General features: G+C 40.3%; 1 protein-coding gene across 1 annotated transcript; it reads right to left on the bottom strand.

Moving 5' to 3' along the window:
* Positions 1-123: 123 nt before the first annotated feature.
* Positions 124-20,448, bottom strand: PNO1 (partner of NOB1 homolog). Its single transcript, XM_058278690.2, has 7 exons — positions 19,961-20,448; positions 19,569-19,718; positions 7,395-7,478; positions 7,128-7,188; positions 6,784-6,901; positions 3,951-4,021; positions 124-3,189 (listed from the first exon to the last, which is right to left on the bottom strand). The coding sequence occupies exons 1-7, from the start codon at positions 20,165-20,167 to the stop codon at positions 3,122-3,124; spliced, it is 759 nt and encodes a 252-aa protein (XP_058134673.1). The 5' UTR covers positions 20,168-20,448; the 3' UTR covers positions 124-3,121.
* Between the last annotated feature and the right edge of the window lie 35 nt (positions 20,449-20,483).

The following is a 20,483-nucleotide window of genomic DNA, read 5'->3' as shown; positions in this document are numbered from 1 at the left end:
CCTTAGACTATCCTAGGAATATAATATCTTAATCCTAAGAAAATGATGGTTTTAAACCCTTGGTCTCCCTATTTTTTTCAAATTCAAAAAGTAAAATAACACAAAAGGCAGCTCAACAAGTTATAGAAGCATTACTCTGAACAAATTCTGTCCAGGTACTTTAATCTCATCTAATTCCAAAAACAAACAGTTCCTCCAATGTTCAGAAAGATACACAAATTAACAGAACAGTTAAGTGACATAATAAAGATTTCTTTGTTTAATGAAGAGAAAAAAAAAACTTATTCATCTCACAAAACAAAACCCCAATATTCTTTTTTAAACCTTTTAGCATTAATACAGTACCTTCTCTTCTTGCTACAAAAATACAATATTAACTATAAGTTACATTAGTTAAGTTTTCCCCTATATGTCTCCCCTTATTTTCTATTCTAATGACTTTAGAGTATACAAGTTGGTAGAAAAAGAATCTTTCTGGATAGCTTAGAAGACTTGCCCACAAAGAAATGGTATTCAACTTATATGTCTTGAATACAATTCTTAGTCTTCAAAAACGCCCACATGCTCAAGTCTGTGGTTGTGTTAACAATTAAGCTAAAGTCCACTGCCACTTCAACTTTTACCGTTAACTACCCTTGCCACATGAAGTAGCTAATCATTTCAAATTAGTGAACCCTGGCTCTCAAATCTGATGACTTGTTATTTGCACAGTACAAGCAGTTTGCAAGATGTGGGATGGCTGTGAACATTGCCGGTATTGACTTTCAGTAATCTAACATTAAACATGCTGTCTCCATCTTAATCTGACTCTGGGTTCAGGAAAATAAGGTCTCCTTCCCAAATACTAAATGAATAAAAACATTACCCCCTTAGTTAAGAGAGTAGGTTGCATGGGAGTTAAAACCAAATCTTATGAAATAGGAGGAAACCCCAAGGTCTCCCTTATCAGCCACTGAATATCTAATTTTAGTATCAATACACAAATGAACTAATATATCTACTTTTATTAGATACTGAATATCCAAAGATCATAAGAGACTGAAGGGTTGACAGGCAGACAAAAGTAATTACAATATAGAATGGCATATGCCATTGAAACATGGATAAGCACGGCAAGGTGTGAGGTAATAGATTTAATGTCTAAGCATGGGAAGGCTTTAAAAAGTGATTTGATTAAAATTGTTTTCGTGTGAGCGAGCAGATTTATTACCCCTAATCCTTCTCCACTTGGCCTCTTCAAAAACTTGGATGAGTTCCCGCTAACATTTTGACTCCCTTTCAAAGCCCCCCAAGGGAGAAGAGATAAATGGGCCCAGAACTCATCCTAAAATAAAGTTCGGCACCCCAAATTTTAGCAGCTGCCATGGAAACTTTTCTTGCTTTCTTGTGATAGTTCCAACTACATTAAAACTTCAAAATGGAAGTTAATACCTAAAACATTTAACTACCACAGAGAACCTGTTTTTCCAGTCAAAATTAGGCCCTTGACATTCTACTTTAAATTCCTTAAAAATCAGCCCAAAACACTTTATTCCCTGACAATAGTTTATTTCAACCCTGAGGGATTTGAAAACCTGATCAGAGCAGTGGACTCATTGCCCAGAAAAGAACACAAGTGCCACAATTTTTTAACATAAGTTTTGGGGTAAAGAGACCTTGGGTTGGTGTATAGGGAAAATGTGGGGGAAGACATCCTGAAACCTGTACAGAGGCTCCAGAATAAGAAAGGCTCTAATTATTCCTCCCTCTTTCAAAAAGATAGGAGTAAACGGGTTTGATAATATATATGTACTCTCCCTATGCTTCAGCCCACTGTATTGCCAAAGGATAAAAAATAATTTTATGGCTCCTGGTGCTGCTTGTGTGCTGGTACGGTGTGGACCTGGTACCTCTTTTGTGAAGCAGCAGTTGAGGACACTCTGGCTCTCGCCATGGCTGATGAAAAACATAAGGAAGGAGTCAAGACTGAGAATGATCATATTATTTGAAGGTTGCGAGGCAGGATGGTTGTGTGGTGCAGTTTAATATTAAGAGGCATATACCACTTAGTAAACTAAAGCCTATTGTGAACGACAGGTGAGGAACTGATATGTACACTTCCACTGAATAAAACTATTAGAAACCAAAAAAAAATTTTTTTATGTGGGAACATCAACAATTTTCAAACTGGATTCCCACCATGGTATGAATACCATGCAGTGTACAGATTACTTTGGGACAGTGGCACAACTGATACAAACAAAAGCTTAGCAAGACTTTCTTTTAGTTCTTACATGAACTTTGTAATAGTCCCATCATTAAAGTTAGAAAGTTTTGGACAAGCGTTTTAGAAATGTGCAACAGAATGTGGTATCATGTTTAATGATGTGTTCCATCCATGCTAGATATGAAATGATCAATATTTAAAGTATGTAGGCACAAAGAGTCTACTGCACATGCACATTTCTTAGGGGGAAAACCATATCTCACCTTTATTTAGAAGAAATGTACCTGACATTGGTACAGTTCATTAAATACTTATTTGAAAAATAACTTGTCCCTCACATCAACCTTGTGGTACAGGCTTTTATTTTTAATTTTAAAAACTGCAAAACAGGTACAAAAATTAGCCTGTCTTGGTTCACACCGTATATATAGCCAAAACTATTGCTAACGACCTAATTCTAACATACTCACATACTACTCCCAATATTAAGGATCATGCTTCATAGAGAGGTTTTCTGAGATAACTTTTAATTACAATCCATAGAGAAGAAACACAAATTTATAAAAAGTTATAAATTTATAAATTAAACTAACTTTATACTGATTTAACCAAGAAGTTTCCCTGCAAATGAGAATTATTAATGTAAAATCTGCAAATATGATTTAAAATAAAAATATAAATTATACTCAATGTCTAAGTAATGCATTAAATTTTGATATGTAAATTCACTAAAAGCGGTTAAGTGTGAATATGGTCAAACTTTTCCTTTGTGTCCATGCTTCTGAGAATGGAAGAAAGGACTGAGGCTTAAAAGTGACTGAAAAATCCTTCCCTTAGTTTCTTGTGGACTCTTGTAGAATGTAAGGTCTTTCTCACTAGAGTCCAAAGTCAAGATAGAGAGTCTCTGATTTAACGTCAGAATCGGTCTGCTGCTCTGCTGGCCACAGCTCGAATATTGCCATAAACCTTTGATGGAGGATTTCCTGCAGAGAGAAGAAAAAACTCATCTATATATACAAACATATTCACATATATAGAAGCGACAGGGAAATTAATCTATAATCCTAAACAGAAAAGGAACATTTTTCCTGTAGGTCTATCTTAAATTGCCAAAAGAAGCTTACTCATACTCAAATATTCTCAAAAAAAAAAAAAAAGAAAAAAAAACCCCAACATTTTAAACCCCTAAGGAAAAATATAAAATAAAAAAAACAAAAAAACCCTAAGAGCAAAAGGCACTGAGGTATCAAAATATTTCAAAAAAGAAACTTGTCAGATGTGGGCACTAAAGGAGAATCTCAGATGTTTCTGAGCAAGCTGCTGAGTTTGTTTAACTCTCACTAGAAGGTACTGACTTTGCTGCATGATGGTAAAAATAAACAGGGATAAGTGTGTGAGCCAACTGAAGTTGTACAGCAGCAGCACTTTTTGTTAAACCTAAAACATGATATCCTGTGCTATTCTAGAATGACTTTTCTGTGTGCTCCACCAGGGGACAGCACTACAAATTTAAGCAATATTACCCAGTAAACCCCTTCTCTTCTCCAGGAGACAAAAAGACAGAATGTAAGCAAAAGTATTCCCACTTTTTTTTCTCTAGGACCACTTTTTCCAACCCTCAAGTTTTCTACTTGCTATCTTTAAAATGATGATTAGGCTAACTGATTTGTGCTTGGATTTGAGTTCCTGAATTCCCTATTCTTTTCTTCCCAGAGAAAACAGCAAATAAATAAACTGGTATTACCCAGGATAAGGTTGCAAATGGCAGTTCTTGCCATCTTGATGTTTTGGAAGGAGCCAAGGATGTGAACTTTTCTGAAAGAGACAAGGAGACAAGTTAGTAATAAAAAGTATTTCCTTAGCCTGTAGTCCAAAATCTCTTGATAGACATAGATTCCTGAATGAAGGAATTTAGGAATGAAGGAATTCCTAAATAGGGAATGCCCAATAAATACTGGCTGGCTCAGCTTAAGAGATCTTTATATGATGAGGGCCGTGGCAGCACGGCACAATTCCTTTTCCTCTGAGTTGCTTAGAAGCTGTGATTGTCACCAGGGCCGTGGTTTCTGAGAACCACAGCCTCCACAGAAATGTTCTGCCTTTTTTTTTTTTAAAAGCCAACAACAACTTCCCAAAATAAAACGTTGAGATGCTTCCTGAAACATCAGAAAGAAAGAAAAAATCCTAGAAATGGATTTATATAAAAATTAATAGGGGTTACCCTTTGGGTAGTGGGGTTATATTTTTCTCTTTATGATTATCTACATTTTACAATTTTTGACAGTAACGTGTTTCTTCCATATTAAATGGAACCCTCATTCATTGTGGGTGGAATTGTAAAATGGTGCTGCTTCCTTGGAAAAAGTCTGATGGTTCCTTAAGTCATTAAATTTGATGACTGGCTTTTCAAATTCTGCCAAGAAGTTTGAATTTTGACTGGGAATGCACTGAATCTGTAAGTCACTTTGGGCAGAAGTGACATCTTAACAATATTTAGTTTTTCAACCCATGAAAAAGAATGTCCTTTCATTTATTAAGGTCTTTTTTGATTTTTTATTCAGGTCTTTTTTTTATTTCTTTCAGCAGTGCAGTTTTCCACATATAAATCCTTTACATCCTAGGTTAAATTTACTCTAGTAAATTTATTTATTTATATTTTATGCTTTTTGTTGTAATGATCACTGAAATTTTTTATTCTTCATATTCAGACTGTTCATTACCAGTGTAAGAAACACTACTTAATTTTTGCATGTTGATTTTGTATTCCACCACTCTTTTCAATTCCTTTATTAGTTTAAGTAGCTTTGTTATGGCTTTTTAAGGATTTTCTATATATAGGATCATGTCTACAAATAGGGAAGGTTTTATGTCTTCTTTTCCAATATGGATGCCTTTTATTTCTATTTATTACTCTGGTTAAAACTTCAGTGCAATGATGAGTTTAACAGTGGTCACAGTGGGCATCCTTATCTTGATCCTGATCTTGGAAGGAAAGCCTTTAGTCTTTCACCATTGAGTATGAGGTCAGCTGTGAGTTTTTCAAATATGCACTTAGTCATGTTAAAGACGTTTTCTTCTATTCCTAGTTGTGTGTTTTTATCAAGAAAGGGAGCTGGATTTTGTCACATCCCTTTTCTACATCACTTAAGATAATCATGTGGTTTTTGTCCTGCGGTGGTATATTATATTCATTGATTTTCTTATGCTGAATCACCCTTCTATACCTAGAAAAAATAACACTTGATCATGGCATTGGATTATTTAAATGTACCATTGGATTCAGTTTACTAGTATTTGGTGATGATTTTTGCATCTATATTCATGAGGGATATTGATCTGTAATTTTCTTATGGCATCTTTATCTGGCATTGGTATTAGGGTGGTGTTGACCTTCTGGAATGAGTTAGGAAATGTTCCCCCCTCTTCAATTTTTTGGAAGAGTTTGAGCAGGATTGCTGTTCTTGGAATGTTTGGTAAAATTCACTGGTGAAGGTATCTGGTCTTGGGATGTTTTGATATCTGGTTCAGTCTCTTTATCTGCCACTGGTCTGTTGAGATGTTCTATTTCTTCTTGAATCAGTGTTAGAAATTTGTGTATTTCTAGGAATTTTGTCTATATCATCTAGGCTATCTGTATTTTTGGTGTACAGTCATTCATAGTAGCCTCTATAATCTTTTCTATAGGGTCGGGAGTAATGGCCCCCTTTCATTTCTGATTTTAGATACTTGTATCCTTTCTTTGTCAGTCTCGCCAAAGGTTCGCTTCATTCATTGTTCTTTTCAAAGAACTATTTTTTGGTTTTATTGATTATCGTTTTTTATTCTCTATTTCATTGGTCTCTGCTCTAATCCGTTATTTCCTTCCTTTTGTCACTTTGAGTTTATTTTGCTTGTTTTTCTAGATCTTCCAGTTGCAAAGATACGCTCTGATTTTGATCTCTTTCATCTTTTTTAATGTAAACATTTAGACCTATAAACTTCCCTCTTGGCATTGCCTTTGGTGCATCCCTTAAGTTCTGGTATGTTGTGTTTTCATTTTCATTTGCCTCAGATGTTTCCTTAATCTCTCGTTATTTCTTCTTTGACACATTGGTTATTTAATAGTGTGTTGCTTAATTTCCACGTATTTGTGAATTTTCCAGTTCTTCATTAATGATTTCTTGGAAAAGATACATTGTATGACTTCAGTATTTTTAAATTTATTGAGACTTGGCTTTTTGTCACATATGGTCTATCCTGGAGAATGACCCGTGTGCATTAAAGAAGAATGTGTATTCTGCTGCTGTTGGGTGTCGTGTTCTGTATGTGTGTTAGGTCTAGTTTTATAACAAAATTTCCTTTCATAGTGACTTTAATCACTTCCCTCATTGCTGAGGAAAAACACTATAAATTCCGAAATTTTCTCAGCTAACTAAATCTGCTTTCAAAGCAGGTGACTATCTATTCATCTAGAACGATAAACTGGCAAAGATTTAGCAATGACATTATGCATAAAATACAATCTGAATGACTTTTTAGAAAAACCAGCAGAAAGTCAAATATAAATTATGACAATTTTCTCAAAACTAGATACTTACAAATCAGCCAAAACTATTCGCGTCCTGGTCACATTCTCTATGGTGAACTTGGTTTTTCCTCCTTTGCCAGCAATTCTTCCTATTGCCCTTGAGAGGTGGTCTCCCTTTAAAGGCTTAACTAAACAAGAAAATTAATACCTCAAAGGGTATTCATTCCAGCGCACCATTCACTTCCACAGAACACGCTTAATCATTAACTAAATTTTTGTACCGAATGCTGATATTTACACTTTTTAAAGTTGCTAATAATAATACAGTTCATTTGATGTTATTAAAAAATCAAAAGTCACAATTCAATAACACAAAAAGATATGTTTCCCAGGAAAAGACCACCAAATACTCACCATCTGTAATTTCAAAAGACTCTAGGAAAAGGTCATCCAACCTGATGAGGGCAAGTGCATCCTATAATATAAAAAGTAAATACTGTGAGCCACCCCCCCTCCCCATTTAGATACCTGAGAATGAGTGAAGCAGAAAGCATTTGTTAAACTAAAATTTGCAAATTATAAGGTTAGAAAACTTCATTTTAAAAAAATGTCCAAATTCACTAAACCAGTCACATTGAATATTTTTCAAGTCTCCATTTTAGATGTTTTGAAATCACTCACCTCCACCTGAAATCCAAGAATAAAAGCTTTCACAAAATCAGCTGCTTTTGTCAGAGCACTAACATCCTTGGTTTCTTTACAAGTCTGTTTAAAAAAAAAAAAAAGACACAAACTACAACTGGGGATGAAATAAAGATAACATTCTAGCAAAAACACCAAGAATGAACTTTCCCATTACTATCACTTCCTTCAGCACCACCCCTCCCCAATATATTCACCATGACTCAAGTTTTTGGAGGGACAAGCAACATCTTTAGTTTGCAAAACAAACCTCCCCAGTGCCGGAAGATTGTCAAAGGACTTCACCATGTGACTGATCTAACTCGGATTCCCTGGCACAACCAGATCGTTCACATTCTGAAGCACCGTCCTCCTCTGCCCTCCCTTCAATGCCCAAGCTGGTCCTCTTCCTTCTCTTGCACTTCTCTTGGAGCACTATTCTAGCTTCATGACTTCAACGACCATTTGTATGATGATGTTCCTCAAAGCAATAACTCCATTCCTAACTACTTGTATGCTGGGTACAGAAGGGGAAACCAAGAATGGTTTAAGCCAGGATCCTGCTCTCAAGTGTTTGCTTATTCAATAAAAAGGGTAGTAGCCATCATTCATAAAATGCTTACCATTGTAAATGATGTGAACTGCACAAGGTGCTTGACACACCTTTGCTCTAATGTTCAGGACAACCCTGCATTGTTAAGTGCTAAAACCCCATTTTATATTTGAGGAAACTAATGTACTGGAAGTAAAGTTAAGATTCAAACACAAGTCTGATTCCTTAATTTTTTTTTTTAAGGAGGTACTGGGGATTGAACCCAGGATCCTACATGGGAAGCAGGTGCTCAACCACTGAGCTACATCTGTTTCCCAACAAGAGCTGTTTTTTTCATTTATTTGTTTTTAAGAGGTACCAGGAATCAAACCCAGGACCTCGAATATGGGAAGCAGGCACTCAACCACTTAACCTATACCCACTCCCCCCAAATCTGCTTCTAAAACAGTAATTTCCATTCTTCCACATAGTCTCACAATATAGTCAAGGAGATCATATACTAGACAAATTAAAAACCACAAAGCATTGTGTACAAGCAAAGTACCTTGGACTTTCACATTTAAAACTAGACCCTAGTTCCAATTCTATATCTGGCCTTGGGCAAGTCCCATAGATACTCTAGGTTTAAGTTTTCTCATCTGTAAAATAAGGACAACCCTGAGGAGTCCATAACAGCATCAAGATTCACTCATTAGCTTGAAGACTCTGGGCAAAATACTCAACGCCTTTGATATTTAGTTTCCTTGTATCTCCGAGATGGGAATATACACCCTCCTTTATCAGGCTGTCCTAAAGACCAAATGCAATACATGTCCAAGTACCACTACAGGTATACGGCAGACAAATGTTTGTGGAATTCCAATTGATGATGCTAGAATACATAAGACAATTAAGCAAAAAAGGTTAGGCAGTTGTTAGAGTTTCCCCCTAACAAGGTTTGCAATGAGTAACAAGTCGTAAGGCTGTGACTCTATTCCAATCGATTAAGCAGGATGCCTACCTGCGGAGGACAGTGTATTTCCCCCCAAGAATGAACCGTATCAAGTGGGAATGGAGCAGAAAGGACCCTCATCTCTTCCAGACTTCCGCATTCCAAGACCCATCCCTTCCAGACCACCAGACCCCTGCATTCCAAGAATGCCCTACCTCCTAGGCTACTACCCCCAAGCCATGCATGAGAAGATTTCACTTTTACAACCCCTAATTAACCACAGGCTAGCCTCTGACTCTAACCCCCTCCCTAAGGACTAACGTTTCCCCACCCACTGAGTACTGTATGATGTCATATCTACTACCTTCCACGAGCGGGCTGAAGTCTAATCTTCAGACCCCCTCCTTTGGGAGCACTTCCCCAAAAACTCCTGCCTGCCTGTAATTCTCAGTCTCTGTGTCCCAGTGAGCACTGTTTTTCTCTAGCATTTGGTGCTGAAACTGGGGTCTGGGACTACGTTGAGACTGATTGACTGGTGCGGAGTTTCCGCCCTGCTGCTGCCGAGAAAGCCCATCCAACACCAGACACTGAATCATAGCTGGGCGAGTTAAGGATTTCTCCACTGGAGGATCCTGCTGTCTCTTTCTCTCTCTCTCTTCCGTTGTCCAGGACAACCCGCTGGGAAAAAACCTAGATCTAGGTCAGGATCCTCACTGTCCCTGAGGGCCACAGCAGGTGGGAGGCCTGCATCCCTTTGGCTCCAGAGATGTCCAGTCCCAAGTGCGATCTCCTGGTTCTTTGGGTGCTTTCTAACTGATTCGGGGATGCCTGTCTCACTCAGAATCTCCCCTATCCTAGAGATCCTTAGTCTCACCCAGGACACCTAAAATGTGGAATCCAATTTTGGTTGCCCCAAAACCACACTTCCGGGTTGTCTCCTTCACAACCTTAAAACGCTGTACCAGAAAGGTGACATCAGACCCAAAAAACTCATTTTCTATTCAACCTCTATGCAGGTGCAATAATAACTGGACAATGAAAGTCAATGGCCAGAAAATGTACTTAAAAAAAAAAAAATTTTATTTCCCTCTCTTACCCTCCTCCCACCCTGCTGTTTTTTTGCTGTCTGTCTTGTCTTCTCTTCTCATTTTCTCTCTTCTAGGACTCACCAGGATTCAATCCTGGAGATCTCTGATGGGGAGAGGGTCCCTGTCAGCTGTGCCACCTCAGTTCCTGGTTTCTGCTGTGCTTCACCTTGACTCTCCCCTGGTCTCTCTTTTGATGTGTCATCATCTTGCTGCGTGATTCACTTACACGGGGCACTGGCTTACCATGTGGGCACTGGTGCAGGCACTGGCTCACCGCACAGGCATGCTTTCTCTTCTTATTTTACACCAGGAGGCCCCAGGGATTGAACCCAGGTCCTCCCATATGGTAGACAGAAGCTCTATCACTGGAGCCACATCCGCTTCCCCAGAAAACACATTTTCAATTCTCAAGTTCTCTGAAACTTAAAGAACTTTATCCAGTGCAGCGGTGAGCATCGAAATTCCTTACGCTCAGGCCTGCTCTCGTCTTTGTAACTGCCCCTCCCTCTCAATCCTGTACTTCTTTTACAACAAAAAACCCCCTCAAAAGCTTTCTTCTTCCTTCTTTCTGCCCCCCCAAGTTCCCTGAAAACCTTGACTTTGGATCCAGCTGATCAGGCTCCCTGTGCACTTCCTCCATATATATCTTGGACATCTATCTCCACCCCCACCCTCCTTGTCTCTGACTCCCCTTCCTCCCACTCTGGTCCTCACTGCCTTCCGCCCTAACTTTCTCTCCTCCTCATCCAGTTGCCTCCCCTCCCTGCCACTCCTTGCCTTCCATACACAGAAAACCCTACTTCCAACTCAGATCTCTGATCACGTCCCTCCTCCACTGCCATGTGCTCATCAGCACCCCCTGACTTACTTCATCCTCCTCCTCTTCTCCCACATCTACCCCTGAACCGGCTCCCTTCTCCCCGCCCACCACCCACTCTTGAGCCCAACTCCCCACTCTCCAGCCTCCTTCTCCATTTCCTGTATTCCCTCTCCTGAAAGTGGCCCAGGCAGAAAGCATTATGTGTGTGTTCATGTCCCCTTCTCAATCTCTGATCTCTCCCAAATCAAACACCATCTCAGATCCTATTCCTCTGATCCCTCTCAACCCAGCTGTCCCTAATTACTTAACCTACAACTGCTTGCCTTTTATACGTAAGCTTTTAGCTGACCCTAAGTCTAACGGCATTCCTAAAAAGCAATAATCCAAAATGTGTTAAATACCTGTTTATCCAAACAGCTAAATTAAAGCTTAACTGCATTTATAGTGTTCATATATTCCCAAGTGTTGATTACTAGTGTTTTCAAAAACAAGGCTGCATATTACAAACAACACTGATTCCAGAAAAAAAATCTTAAAGGCAGTAAAAATAGCCATAACAAAGGAGAATGATGAGTCAAATTCATGAACTTTCTGTTTCTGTCACTGCATAACTCTTTTGAGTTTGTTTGTTCAGTGCCAGTGTATGGTAATATAAATTGATAAATGGTAATGTAAATTAATAAATGAAAATTCCTAAAAGAGCTCTGTTCAAATGGCCGAAAGTTAAATAAGCACTTATATTAATAAATATGAATGCTAATAAGATCTTTAAAGTGATGAAAATTATAAGTCTTGACTAATAAAATTACTACACATCTCATCATAGAAGGTAATTTTTACCTGAATTGAAATGATAGTTTATTTTTCTTCACAGAATGAAATGAAGGATGTGAAACTTAAATGGATTTGAAAGAAATAAAAAGTTTGTAGGAATACTGACTGAAATTTGACAAGTTTGTTCAAGGAAGTATGTTTTGTCCTAGGATGGGATGGCTAGTTTTCATAAAACCAGAATCGAAGTATGCAGGACAAAACTTGAGTGCACATGGCAAGTTGTAGAAGGTATTGTGGTAACATTAAGTAAGGGAATATGTTCTGTGAAGGCGGAATTTGTCTTGAAATGAAGTAATGATACTCTATGTTGTTATGAATAGTTATAAGAAGTTTGTAGGTGCTTTGATTAAACTGAAATATTCAAATGGCTAATTACAGGAAGTTATTATTAAACAGAAACTGACCTGATGATTAACTCCACAACAAGAAAACCTGTCAGAAGCCACCTCCATCTGCATTTAAAATGGTAATAGGGAAAAGATAATTTTGATTCCATTGGGAATCTTAAGTTTTCATAAAATAATGGGGAAAGTAGTTTTTCCTGCACTGATTAATGTAATCATGGTAACTGTATATTGTAAGAAATCTGCTTTGAGACAGTTCCCAAAAACATTTTAATAACATATATATAGGGTATACATGTTTTTATTATTAAGGAAAGTACAGTAATTTCATTCTAAAATAAGACAACTGGTTATTTTTTTTTTAAAGATTTATTTATTTATTTATTTCTCTCCCCTCCCCCCCACCCTGGTTGTCAGTTCTCTGTGTCTATTTGCTGCATCTTGTTTCTTTGTCCGCTTCTGTTGTCAGCGGCACGGGGATCTGTGTTTCTTTTCATTGAGTCATCTTGTTGTGTCAGCTCTCTCCGTGGGCAGCGCCATTCCTGGGCAGGCTGCACTTTCTTTTGCGCTTGGCGGCTCTCCTTATGCGGCACACTCCTTGAGCATGGGGCTCCCCTATGCGGGCATACCCCTGCATGGCAGGGCGCTCCTTGTGCGCATCAGCACTGCACGTGGGCCAGCTGCACACGGGTCAAGGAGGCCCGGGGTTTGAACCGTGACCTCCCATGTGGTAGACGGACGCCCTAACCACTGGGCTAAGTCCGCTGCCACAATTGGTTATTAAGAAAAGTTAAAATAGGAGGTGGATGTGGCTCAACTGAGAGAATATTTGCCTACCATATAGGAGGTCCAGGGTTCAAACCCAGGGCCTCCTGGCCTATGTGGTGAGCTGGCCCACGAGCAGTGCTGCCACATGCAAGGAATGCTGTGCCACGCAGGGGTGTCCCCCGTGTAGGGGAGCCCCACACGTAAGGAGTGCGCCCTGCAAGGAGAGTCGTCCCATGCGAAAAGTGCAGCCTGCCCAGGAGTGGCGCCAAACACATGGAGAGCTCATGCGAACAAAAAGAGACACAGATTTCTGGTGCAGCTGAGAATGCAGGTGGACAGAGAAGAACATACAGCAGACAAGGTAGAGGGGAGAAATAAATAAAAAAATAAATCTTAAAAAAAGAAAGTTACAATGTAAAACAAAACCTGAATGAATAACAAGAGTACAAAAGGTTCATGAATAGAGAAATGTTTGTAGTTAAAAGTTGAATAGAAGTTATTGTCTATTTATAAAGTTTTAGAAGCTGAAATATCAAGTAGTATACTGATGCAAAGTAAAAATTTTGTTCTTTCTCTGTTAAAATAACAAAATTCAACAAATCAGTGCTCTGTTTTAGCAAAAGTCTGCAAAAAGTTTTTCTCCTGACTCATCAGTATACAAAAGAAAAATCTCCTTTCATTAAAATAGCTTCTCATACTTTAACCCTATCATTTCCTTGGCTGTTAAAAAAATAAATCTTATCACTTTTCAGAGAACATAATGTTCAAACCTGTCTTCTCAGAGTCAAGTCCTGAAAAATATCTTTCACCTTGGGAAAAAGTGAAATAACAGAATTGAGTTCATTTGATATAAGTTGAGTGGAAAGTGCTTGAAAAGTGTTATGAAATTAAAAAAGATTCTTTAATCCTTTGTTAATCAAAGTAGTATCAGTAAAATGTTCATATAAATACTTAAAAGAGTGCATAAAATTCCTAAAAATCTAAAAAATGTTTCAGCATAATATTAAAGTATCATGTTGTTAATCATGGCTTTGTTTTTAAAATGGTATGTGTCACAGAAACAACCTCTCTGCCTAGAATCAAGAGACAAATGCTTTAGCTTGTGTTCATCTCATTCGCCCACCTCCACCGAAGCATCAGCTCTATGGCTGCAGAAAAAGAGTGACCACTGAGGCCTGCCAGGGTTAGTGCAAACAGCAGATAATCATGAATTAAAGTAATACCACTGCTACCTGCAGCAGTCCTAAATATTCAAGTGTGTTACAAAATTAATATCTAGTATGTCACCATCACTTTGTTTTAAAACTTGTTAAGATTTCCTTTAGTATCTCCTTAGGCGAGTCAAGCCAGCCTGCATTCGCCTTCAGGTGGGAAGGCCAAGGGTGGATTCTGCAGGGCTTCCTCAAGGCTGTGTGCACAGCCCAACCATCTGACCCGTCTCCTGGCATAAATTCTGGCTGTGTGAAAAAAAGCCTGTGGCTGTAACCCTATTGATGATATTATGTTAACCAGTAATCCTTTCTTTTTTGGAATTAAGGAAGCATCAGACAATGGTATCTTATCTTAAGAGCCTGAAAAAAGCAAACAATTAGGACAAGCTACAAAGTCCTAACTGTATATCAAATTCTTAAATGGTGTTTAGTTGAATAAAACAAAAACTGAACCCTCTGCTGTAACTGATAAAGTACAGTGTTTTCTCATATTAATAGAATTTATAATATTGTTGGGTTACTGAAAACCCTTTGTCCCTCATTTAGCTCAGATATTAAAACTATTATAGGGAAGTGGACTTGGCCCAATGGATAGGGCGTCCGTCTACCACATGGGAGGTCCGCGGTTCAAACCTCGGGCCTCCTTGACCCGTGTGGAGCTGGCCATGCGCAGTGCTGATGCGCGCAAGGAGTGTCCTGCCACACAGGGGTGTCCCCCGCGTAGGGAAGCCCCACATGCAAGGAGTGCGCCCTGTAAGGAGAGCCACCCAGCGGGAAGGAAAGTGGAGCCCACACAGGAGTGGCGCCACACATATGGAGAGCTGACAGAAGATGACGCAACAAAAAGAAACACAGATTCCCAGTGCTGCTGATAAGGACAGAGGCGGTCACAGAACAGCACACAACGAATGCACACAGAGAGCAGACAACTGGGGGGGGGGGACGGGGGGACGGGGAAAGGGAGAGAAATAAATATAAAAAAAAAATTAGAAGAAACTTAAAAACAAACACCATTATATGTGATAATCAGAAAAGGTTGTACATGGAAATGAGAAATGCCCCCAGCAGGCAACTTCTAAAACAGTAACACAGGCTCAAGCCTTAAAAGGGTTGGGTCTTCTACCCTGTAGATGTAGCCAGTACCAATATTGGCTTTGGGTGGGGTTTGTGGCAGAGGCAACATTTTAAACAAATACCCCTTGAGGTTTTTTTTTTTCTTCTTTATTTCTTTTAAATGTTACATCAAAAAAATATGAGGTCCCCATATACCCCCCACCCCACCCACTCCACCCCTCTCACATCAACAACCTCTTCCCTCATCATGGCACATCCACTGCACCTGGTGAATACATTCTGGAGAACTGCTGCAGCACATGGACAGTGGTCCACATTGTCGTCCACACTCTCCCCCAGTCCACCCAGTGGGTCATGGCAGGACAACACAACGTCCAGCATCCATCCCTGTAGCACCACCCAGGACAACTCCAAATCCTGAAAATGCCCCCACATCACATCTCTTCCTCCGTCTCCCTACCATCAGCAGCCACCGTGGTCCCCTCTCCACATCACTACTACAATTTCTTCCCTCACTAATCACAACAGTTTCCCAGCAGAACATGAGAAGTCCACTCTAATCCATATTGTGAGAAGAAGCCAAAGTATAAGACAGGAACAATAAACTGTTGTGGGCTGCCCTCTGTGAGGAAGAGAAATCTGTGGAAGAACAAATGGAATGCCTGCCAGCAATGACAGGTAACAGTCTATCATGTCCCTGCCTCCTCTTCTAACACCTCTCTTGGGACTGTTTAGGCAGATGCCCTTGCAAAGACCCAGAGCCATACACTGAGACCCAAAAAGCAGCAGAGTGGCTCCATGGAAAAAGCAAACATCATGAATACCAGACCTTGCAGTGCCTAGTCAAGCAGTTCCAACTGTTTGCACTCACCAGCAGCTCATGGACATCACCCATGAGTGTCCATCATGCTCACTCCCAATGACTACGACAATTACCTCACTGGATGAGACATACTGGCTGAGCACAGACTCCGTAGCATGATGGCAAATGGATTACATCCATCCCCTCCTAATCTCAGAAGGGGCAAGGTATACTTTCAGTCCTGCAGACACTGCAGTGCAACTCTTGTAACTGAATCCTTACAACAATGGACTAAATTTAGATTACAAATTAAAGTGCCAGCCACCCCAAGCCCAAAATGGGAAGTGATAATTTGTTGTTGCCTATGCTTCTAACTATACAAACTGGGAAAAATGAGGTCATTTTGATCACCATGCTGGTCTGTGCAGGTTGGGAATCTTAAATCCATGAAAAAACACTCAAAAACACTTATGAAACCAAAGTTAATAATCTAAAGTCTCCTATTCCTGCTAAAACTCTAAGTATGTAAGCCCACCAAACCATATAATTTCACTGTCAGCCATTAATGTTCAATGTTGAATGTATCTTATTATTCCTTCTCAGACTCCTGGAAGCAATAACCTCCCAGCCCACCCTAAATTTCATAGTTAATTCCTATCCACATTAATAACTCTCATTCTCCTCATATCAGCAGGTCCATACATCTTCTATGCAATAATTTAGTTTATCCAGATACCTGTTCTATATGTCACCCATGATCATGTTCATGATCTCCTGCTGTAAAAACACAGTGCCAGCCACCAAGCCAGAAGCTACAGTAACTTATTGCCGAAAGAGGAACAACAATTGAATCCCACAACACCTTCCCGCTCTCCCTCTCCACCCAACCATATCAAAAAACATTGGGAATGTTAGCCCCATTTAGTAAAACAATCCCCCATGACCCCAGTCAGTGCTGGCAGGTCACCCCTGCCCCCAGTAACAGATGACCCCAAACCCCCACCCCATCCCTAATCCAACAGGATGTACTAAGCACCTGTGCAATCATAAATGAAAACTGTTGTTTTATATTAACCAAACTGGGCAGATGGAAAAAAAAACCCTTAAAGTCTTGTATGAAAAACATAAAAATCATTCCTTTTACCCATTATAACACCATTACTGTAATATTGCTGCTTCTCCTTTTTGGTACTTGTCTCTTACAGCTTCTTGTCAGATTCATACGCCGAACCACACTTTCAACAACTCAGGAATATGTGAACGGCATCTTATTGCTACATGAACACCACCACCAACCTCTTCAGAACTGGAAATGAGAACCCACTGGACAGAGCGAAAGGGAACCCTTTGCTGTCCCGGTGACAGCAGGAAGTAGCCAGACTGAGTCGACATCCCGAATCCCCTCATCCTTCTCTTCTGACCAGTACTGCCATTACTTAGATCCTTCATCATATACATATAAAGAGTTAGGAGTGTTAAGAGTTTTCCCCCTTACAAGGTTTGCAATGATTAACAGGTCATAAGGGGAAGTGGACTTGGCCCAATGGATAGGGTGTCTGCCTACCACACGGGAGGTCCGCGGTTCAAACCCCAAGCCTCCCTGACCCATGTGGAGCTGGTCCATGCGCAGTGCTGATTGTGCACAAGGAGTGCCGTGCCATGCAGGGGTGTCCTCCACATAGGGCAGCCCCATGCATAAGGAATGTACCCTGTAAGGAGAGCCGCCCAGCGGGAAAGAAAGTGCGGCCTGCCCAGGAATGGCGCCGCACACATGGAGAACTGACACAACAAGATGACGTAACAAAAAGAAACACTGATTCCCGTGCCGCTGACAACAACGGAAGCAGACAAAAACAAGAACACGCAACAAATGGACACAGAGAGCAGACAACTGGGGGTGGGGGGAGAAATAAATAAAAAAACAAAAACAAAAACAAAACAGGTCATAAGGCTGTGACTCCATTCCGACTGATTAAGCAAAATGCCTACATGCAGAGGACAGTGTATTCCCCCCAAGAATGAGCCATATCACAGTGGGAATGGAGCAGATAAGGACCCTCATCCCTTCCAGACCCCTGCATTCCAAGACCCATCCCTTCCACACCCTGACATTCCAAGACCACCTTCCAGACCACCAGACCCCTTCATTCCAAGAATACCCCACGTCTGCCCACTACCCCAAAGCTATGCACGAGGAGAATTCACTTTTACAGCCCCTAATTAACCACAGACTATACTCTGATTCTAACCCCTTCCCACGGACTAACGTTTCCCTGCCTATTGATGTACTATATAAAGTCATATCCACCACCTTCCACAAGCAGGCTGAAGTGTAATCTTCAGACCCCCTCCACTGGGAGAGCTTCCCAATAAACCTCTGCCTGCCTGCAATCCTCAGTCTCCATGTCCCAGTGAGCACCATTCTTCTCTAACAGCACTGAAGAAATAATTGAAAAATGGTCTGATTTCAAAAGAGGAAGAACTTGAGCTTGTCCCTGAGGGATGACAGAAGCTGAAGTAGGAAGAAGGAAGTAGGGAGGAGAGAGCCTTCTTGAGAGGGCAAAGCTACCCAAAGTATGGGAACAGAAATGTTCAAAGATAATGTGACAACAACTTGGGACTAGTCTATGAATTTTAGGAAAGAGAGACTTAAATTGATAAAGCAAAGGAAATTTATATGGAAAAAAGAAGTCTTGGCACAATACCATAAAACCCTGAGTAGCAATGGGAACAAACTGATTCTACTGTCAAGTTTTATGGCATTTTAAACTTTACCAACTACTTAGAGTCCCTTTGCTTTGTTTCCTCATATTCTATCAACAGAGATGAGGCTGCACCAATCATAATGATTGCATAAGAATCCTCAAAAAAAGAAGATATAATTAATTTTGGTCATCAATTCTGATACCAAATTGGTTCCCAGATAAAAAGGCCCAAAGTCAATTAATTTAAAATGCCTAACTCTTGGACTGACACCATAGAGTGAATATTCATTTATCTTTATTCTGAAGAGAATATATATATTTTTCCAAGAGAAAAGCATTACTATATAAAGTGCCTGTATTGCTGTGACCAGACTCTAAATCAAGGGTTCTTGACAAGAGGGTCCATAAGCTTGAACTGAAAAATATCAACTTTTTATCTTTGTTTTCTCTGACCTCTAGCTGAAATCTAGCATTTCCTAGCATTTCCTTCACTTATGAATGTATGCAATAAATTATAGTACCATTTATTTCATTTCACATTAGTTGTTGCCTATCTCAATAAATCACTTGTGTTCACCCATACTTTAAAATTACAGTTGTTGTTAGACCTGACGCTAGTTGAATGTCCTAAAATATCTGGCACTACATTCTCAGAAGAGGTCTATGATTTTCACCTGACTGGTAAAGGAGTCCATGGAACAAAAAAGGTTAAGAACCCTTGCTCTAAACGATTGCTTATATCAATGTATACACAGTTTTGCTCAGGACAACCCCTTCCCTCAATCCTTTCTCAATTCAGCACAATTCAACATTATAAAATATACACACAGGCACTGTCACTATCTTGCTATGATCTCAGACCTAACTTAGGAATTCAATTAATAGTTGTGCTGAATGTAGACTGTGAAAGCATTTGAGAAGTTCAAATGCACTATGATACATTAGAAAACTGGAAGAAAACCACTTAACAAAATAAGTTACATTAAGAACCCCTGCTGTATGAGTAACCATAGTTTATTTGGAAATAAGTGACATTCTCCTTACCCTGATTTCTACATTCCTTGATTTCAAGTTAAAGCGTATCTGAAGTCCCAAATGTTCTACAACAGGAGTAAATATCTTCATCCAGTTTTCTTTTAACGGCGTATATCTGTTAGCCGGGACTGGAATTTTCCTGGTTTCTTCTTTACCACCCTACAATAAAAAAAACACACACACAACTCAGGACACGTCTGGAGAGGGCGAGTGTGGAGTTATAAAATGACAGGTGAGTCACAACCTTTTTAACTTAACGAGTTAAACTTCAGGGGTGTCATTTCTCTAGAAGGAGCTCTCACACCAGAAAAGCCACCTCAGCTTTAACATCACCCAGAGGCTACCGCCTTAACCGGCCCCTGGCTCCAGCCCCGCTCCAGTGCCACGGTCCCCGCTTCTACCATGAGCCCGTCCCCAGAGAGGGGAGGGAAGACGGGCCTCTTCGGGGGCCGGGCCTCCTCCGTGTCCATGCGGCTCGCGTCCCCGCCCTCTCCGGCCGCGGACAGCTGCTCAGCTTGCCGTTTCTTCGCCCGTCGGCCACCCTTGCGGGTGACCTGGGTAAAGCCATCCTCAGCCCCAGCGATCTGTGCCTCCATGTCAGCTTCCATCCCCAGGAATCTCCAGCCCAAGCAGGCTGTTCCGGCCGGAACACGTGCGCAGCTGCACCGCGCAGGCGTAGGTCGAAGGACCCAGCGATCGCCAACCAGTCCCCAGGGCTCCGCCCTCTTTCCTAAGGCGTCCCACGCAGGGGTCCTGCAGCAGGATTTTTTTTTTTTGCGGGCCTATCCTAAAATATGCCTAATTCTTATGACCTACACCTACTGCGCAACCCATAGCCAAAACCTCTATGGATATCTATCCTGTACATGTACGAAAAGCAGTGAGTAATGGCGGCAAAAAGTTTGTGCTATCGGTGAAGGGAAA

This window comes from Dasypus novemcinctus, chromosome 17, assembly GCF_030445035.2.
Source record: "Dasypus novemcinctus isolate mDasNov1 chromosome 17, mDasNov1.1.hap2, whole genome shotgun sequence".
NCBI lineage: Eukaryota > Metazoa > Chordata > Mammalia > Cingulata > Dasypodidae > Dasypus > Dasypus novemcinctus.
This window is presented reverse-complemented; position numbering and strand designations above follow the sequence as displayed.

What these genes read in the sequence shown, in the direction of transcription:
- PNO1 (XM_058278690.2), bottom strand. Translation starts at nt 20,167, where the DNA reads ATGGAAGCTGACATGGAGGCACAGATCGCTGGGGCTGAGGATGGCTTT. An exon ending in TCTCTGGGGACGGGCTCATG is followed by an intron (nt 19,719 to 19,960) that starts GTAGAAGCGGGG and finishes TTTTTATTGTAG; the next exon opens with GGTGGTAAAGAAGAAACCAG. An exon ending in TTCTTGGATTTCAGGTGGAG is followed by an intron (nt 7,189 to 7,394) that starts GTGAGTGATTTC and finishes TTTATATTATAG; the next exon opens with GATGCACTTGCCCTCATCAG.